Source organism: Camelina sativa, chromosome 18 (assembly GCF_000633955.1).
Source record: "Camelina sativa cultivar DH55 chromosome 18, Cs, whole genome shotgun sequence".
Lineage (NCBI taxonomy): Eukaryota > Viridiplantae > Streptophyta > Magnoliopsida > Brassicales > Brassicaceae > Camelina > Camelina sativa.
The window spans coordinates 12,127,068-12,132,615 of record NC_025702.1 but is presented as its reverse complement, the minus strand read 5'-3'; the positions used below and the strand labels follow the sequence as shown (position 1 = coordinate 12,132,615).

Sequence of the window (5,548 nt, the reverse complement as noted above, 5' to 3'; positions counted from 1 at the left end):
ATGATGAAATTGAATCTTTAGCTTCGTCAAAACAGTTGCTAACATATTTGAAACTAGGGCAAAAAAGTTCTATATAATATTTATGACCTTTACTCATCGACGACTTAGAAAATCACAAGCGGCAGTTTGTTGCATTCAACTATTCCTTGCATATTGTAATAACTGATGTTTCAACCCAAAAAAATGTTTCACTTGAAGTGATGTTTTATTTTTAATGTACTTAAAATCAATTAATTAATTCATGTTTTATAGTTAGATTTTGGATATTTTAGTTTGTTTTTTCTTGGTTAAATAGTGATTAAATATAATAGTAATACTAAACGATTCTTTAATCTATCTGTTAAAACTTTAAACATCAAATAAAATGAGATTAGATGGTGTAAACGTTAGACTTATACTTACCCATTTAATCAATATCTTTCTAATAAATTAATATCTATGTCTCATGATCGCCTAAACCATAAATTTCAAGACCATGTTGATTACGAAAGTATAACATTTTTTTTAAGAATGTCCCTAACAAATATTTTTAAAATTTCGTATAAAAATAGTCCGAAAAGAATAATTGACATTTTTTACCTGTTTGATAAATTTAATTTATATTTTATTGATATGTATTAGTATTTGAACATTTTAATTTATATTTGACGAAACTGGATATCCAAAAATGTCAAAAAATCTAAATCTGGATAGCTTTTTTCTGAGTCTGTTGAATTTATTTCCAAATCTAAAAAAAGAACTTAGAATATCTTAGAATCTTTGCTTCTATAAAGTTTCCTTCCATCCACACAAGTTGATTCATCTGTCTAGGTCTAGCGATCGCTTTCATGATTTAACCAACATGTAACTCGTTGGGTTGATTGACATAATTGAATCAGTGCACGCAATAAGTTATTTGTCTTGACAAAATTGAATCATCAGTGCTGACGCACAAACTAAGTTATTTGTTTTGTAACCAAAACAAACGGTATTGAAAAGTACATAATGTTTTCTTCATTCAACAAAGTAATGTTACATGCATCAATTTGATAACTAGTTTCATTTATTATTTATCGTTTCTTTTTGATAAATAAAATTTGAGAAGTAATTTAAAATCAAAAAATAATTTATAAATATAATTCTGTTTTCATTTTTTTTTTTGAATCAGCAGAATTGCGCTACTCTTTAAGTAACCATTCTTCTATTTATTTTATGAGAAACTTTTATTTTTGTATGAGATCAAATATGGTATTTAGAATACCAAGCTAAGGGGAAAGGTTTCATTTTGTGATTCCCTTATATGTTTAGACACATTAGTCTAGTACTACTCATCCAGTCAACGTGTGTTTCAGTGCGGTTTGAGAATAAATAAAAGAACAATGTATATGTTTTCTTAGATATATATTCACCAACTGGTTTTTCTGAGATTGTTTTCGTCTACACTATTTGTTCTCCAACAGTAGGAGAAACAACTCACAAGAGGCTGAACCTGTCATATCTAAGGTACATAACAATCCAAACAAATTAGAAGTAAAAAGAAGAATAAAAGTCTATATATATCGGGATGACGGGATCAATGACTGCTGATATATATATATATATATATATATATATATTTCGTCTATGAATATGTTAGTAGAGATCAAAGAAGGAATACTTCAACTTGAGGGCCAAAAAGGTTGGTTCGGGTCAAAAGGGTCGGTTCTCTAACACCATAACATATTTTACAAACGCTTCTTCAATTCCATATATATACATGTATACAGTAGAAGTGATCTTGTTATACATATTGAGATTTCGTTATTCTGTACTCATTTTCAATTGTCACAACCCGTAAAAGGTCCAATTTTTTATTATTTTTTAAAAATGCTTCTACAGCGTTGAAAGCCTCTAAAACTCAATGCAAGTTTTGCACAAAGTAGCCTTGATACATAATCAGTGAAAACTAATTCTCCTTAGGACCACCACATTTTCTTAGTAGTACCTGATAGAGTGATAGTCTTGTCTCGAAGGATAATAATTCTCCGTACGTATGGAAAACTGATCTATTGGATTGAATGGGCTATTTCGTTTGCCGGCCCATGGTTTAAATGTTTTAACAATACTTGCGTGAATGATTTGATTGTATATTCTGTATGGATTGAATGTTTCAACATATAAATATAGGTCATATGTATAATAGTAACATGATATTCCTGTCGCTATCACGTTTTCATTGTTTAGTCCAAGATAAAAACGAAAAACAGAGCTGTGTCCCATATACACAGTACTACCATTGCCCATTGGTGAAATGACACGATAAATCGCTAAATTAATTATGGTGAGACTTTAGTAAACCGCTAACCACATGATACATATATAGGACTGTTTGTCTAATAAAGACAAAGAGGTTGAGAACATGGCAAGTTTTCTTCTTTGTCGAGGAAACTATGGAAGTTTCCTAACGGTACCGAAACATATTAAATCTCCTAATTCTATAGTTGACACGTAACAGAAAATTGACATCAAATCTTTATACTGTGAAATCAATTATAGTTAACTAATTATTAGAAATATCTTAAATGATAAATTACTTGTTATTCCACATGCAAGATCCAGAAATAAAATAGGTTTTGTCTAAATTTGATGATTATATATCTATCTTAACATTTGTGAAGTACGTATTTGTGTCAACCTTTCTTATTTTTGTATACAAACAAGTCTCAACTAAATTCTCTGAAATTCTTACAACCAAATACAATTATTTAATTATGATAATATTAATTTCCTAAAATCTATCTACCTAATTTAAATCAATATGTTAGATTAAAATATAATTCTCCTTTCCTTTTTATTTAATCTTATATTTCATTATTTTAATTACTATTTAATACATAAAGTTAATAAAATTTTAGATTTTTTTCCAGCATATGATGTGATTTGAATTTTTATAAACGGATATATATTTTAAAAATTGTCTTACTATATTTGTAACCAAACAGGTATATCCACATATAGAGCTCAGAATACAATTTTGGAGTACAATAGGGTGCCATCACTTATTGCCAACTTCGGGTCGGGTTTTTAACTAAAATTATAACCGATTCAATTATCCGGATCCTCCTTAAGATTGCCAAATATTTTGGGTCCGTTTTTAATCCATAGCGTACTTATTTACATCCAATTAATGTTAATTATTGCCAATTGTATCTTAGGAAAGATCTAATATGCATGCCGAATTTCTAGGGCCGAGTTTGACAAAAAGAAATGATAACACAAATTATGTAATCACATCTTCTTAATCACATCCCTATAATATAACAACTAATTCAAGATGAATATATCTTAGGAAATATCTAATTTGCATTTAATAAACGATTACAGATTTGGTAAGATCTTATTAGCTTTAAATGTAAACTATTAATCCAATAATATCAATTATCAATTGAGAATCATAATAAGAATATGTCATATCATTCATTCATAAATTATAACTAACCAAATCGTAAAATTTATATGCTCAACTTACGAATCAAGAGTTTCTACAAAATCCTTACCTACAACCGTTAACAGTATATATATATGCAATTCACCATCGACTACAAGCACCTCTAAACCATTACAGTATTATATCAACAAAATAATAGACCAGTAGTACAACACGGGTAAAACCTAGTTAGTAATATATTATTATAAGAAATTCACTTTTAAAAAGTTGGGCTGCTAAATGAAGATAGATATTTAAAAGCATATTAAATGTGAACTATAATTGTATCATATTAAGTACGTACAAGAAGGTAAACCACGTTTTTGAATCTACATATATAGTGGGAGGCATAATTGATTTGATTGAATAAATGCATTAGATTTGGATTACATGTTCTTCAGTTCTTCTCAAAGGAGGCGTCCCGGTACTGCAGTCTCCTCACCATTTTCCAGCGGACTAGGTCGCTATGATCATCGCATCATGGCCATTTTATGTCGGCCTTCTTAAAACTGATCGGATTAAATCGTAACTACTAAATCAGTCATTGAACCTTAAAACAGACAAAGTCGGTTTTGGTTAGGTTTATGGAACCATATACTGATCTCACGTATATTTAACGTCTAGCGTAATTCTGGACAACAGAATTTTGGATCTATTAGAGTAAAATAAATATCTAACTAATAAGGACGACTCGTGACTGTCCCATTAAGTTTCACTGTCGATAAAGCATGGTACAAAACTTTGGCAGTAATCTCCACGTCTCGACTATATGCCGTCATTTACGGAGAAACAACATCTCTTTTGTTTGTTTTTTTCCCCATCCGAACTACTTTTCTCACCTTATTAAATAACTATGCATTATAGTATCAATCAAAATACCCTATAAATTCTTACCAAAAAACAAAAAAAAAAGAATCCCCTATAAAGCTTACGTACGAATTTATAGATCTATATATATTGTTTTCTTGGTCTATACATATATAAAATTAAGTAAAAAAGACTCAATTAGTCCACCAAAATTATTACCTATGGAGAATATGGTTTTATGCCAGATTTTGGGAAAAAGTGAGTCAAGTTTTCACATCACGACTTTGACTGCATAATCTTCGGCATTTACAACGGAATTATTATATACGTCAAGCAGAATTTTCCATTTCACATACTTTTCTATTGAGATGGAAACATTGTTGATTAATCAAAGTTTTTTTGCCTAACTAATCTAACCACGACTCCATCCATCCATGTAAAACGATCTCCTTGGTGTTTCATTTGTCAAACAGTACTGTCGTTACTCATTGAAATTAGTGAAAGAATATAAAAATTTATAAATCTTTTAATATTTTTAAATTTAAATTATTCATTTGTTATTCTTCTATAAATAGGCTATCGTTCCAACACCTATAAACCGAACCCAAAAGAAACATTTCCTCTTCGTTAGGCAAATTTGCTCTCAACATTTTCTTTATTATTCTCTTTGAGTGTCTCCACTTCACAACATGGCTATGAAGACGGTATTTGTTACTTCTATGCTTCTCCTTGCCATCTATTCGCAAACGACGCTAGGTAAGTTTCTTCGCTTTCTATATCGAAATTATCTTGCATGTATACAAGTTACATAATTCTATTATAAAACATTATGTAACTTTCTCGACTATATGTTCAGCTTAACTAAAGAAAAATTCAAAGGTATACACTATTGTTATTGCATGATGTACAAATGTTAAAGTAGCATTTGAATCAACTTCGTAGGGCACGAAGTGAAGTGCGAGAATCTTGATGAAGACACGTGCGCCTTCGCGGTCTCGTCGACAGGAAAACGCTGCGTTTTGGAGAAGAGCCTGAGGAGGAGTGGGATCGAGGTGTACTCGTGTCGATCATCCGGGATAGAATCGGACAAGGTCACAAACATAATTGAATCAAACGAGTGCATTGAAGCGTGTGGTCTAGACCGTAAATCTTTGGGTATATCTTCGGACGCATTGTTGGAATCTCGGTTTACACAGAAGCTCTGCTCGGCTAAATGCTTCAACCAGTGCCCTAACGTCGTTGATCTCTTCTTCAACCTTGCTGCTGGCGAAGGTACGGTGTTAAGAGACCGGTTCA

General features: G+C 30.8%; 1 protein-coding gene across 2 annotated transcripts in view; it reads left to right on the top strand.

Moving 5' to 3' along the window:
• The window catches only part of LOC104761248, a 2,237-nt gene continuing 1,533 nt past the window's right edge, over positions 4,845-5,548 (top strand). Inside the window, exons 1-2 of one of the 2 annotated variants that reach the window (XM_010484297.2) lie at positions 4,845-5,008; positions 5,195-5,524. In XM_010484297.2, coding sequence (XP_010482599.1) covers positions 4,942-5,008; positions 5,195-5,524 — 397 coding nt within the window. In that variant the 5' untranslated portion in view covers positions 4,845-4,941. The remainder of the gene's footprint in view (positions 5,009-5,194; positions 5,525-5,548) is intronic. The other variant, XM_010484298.1, reaches the window with a different exon arrangement.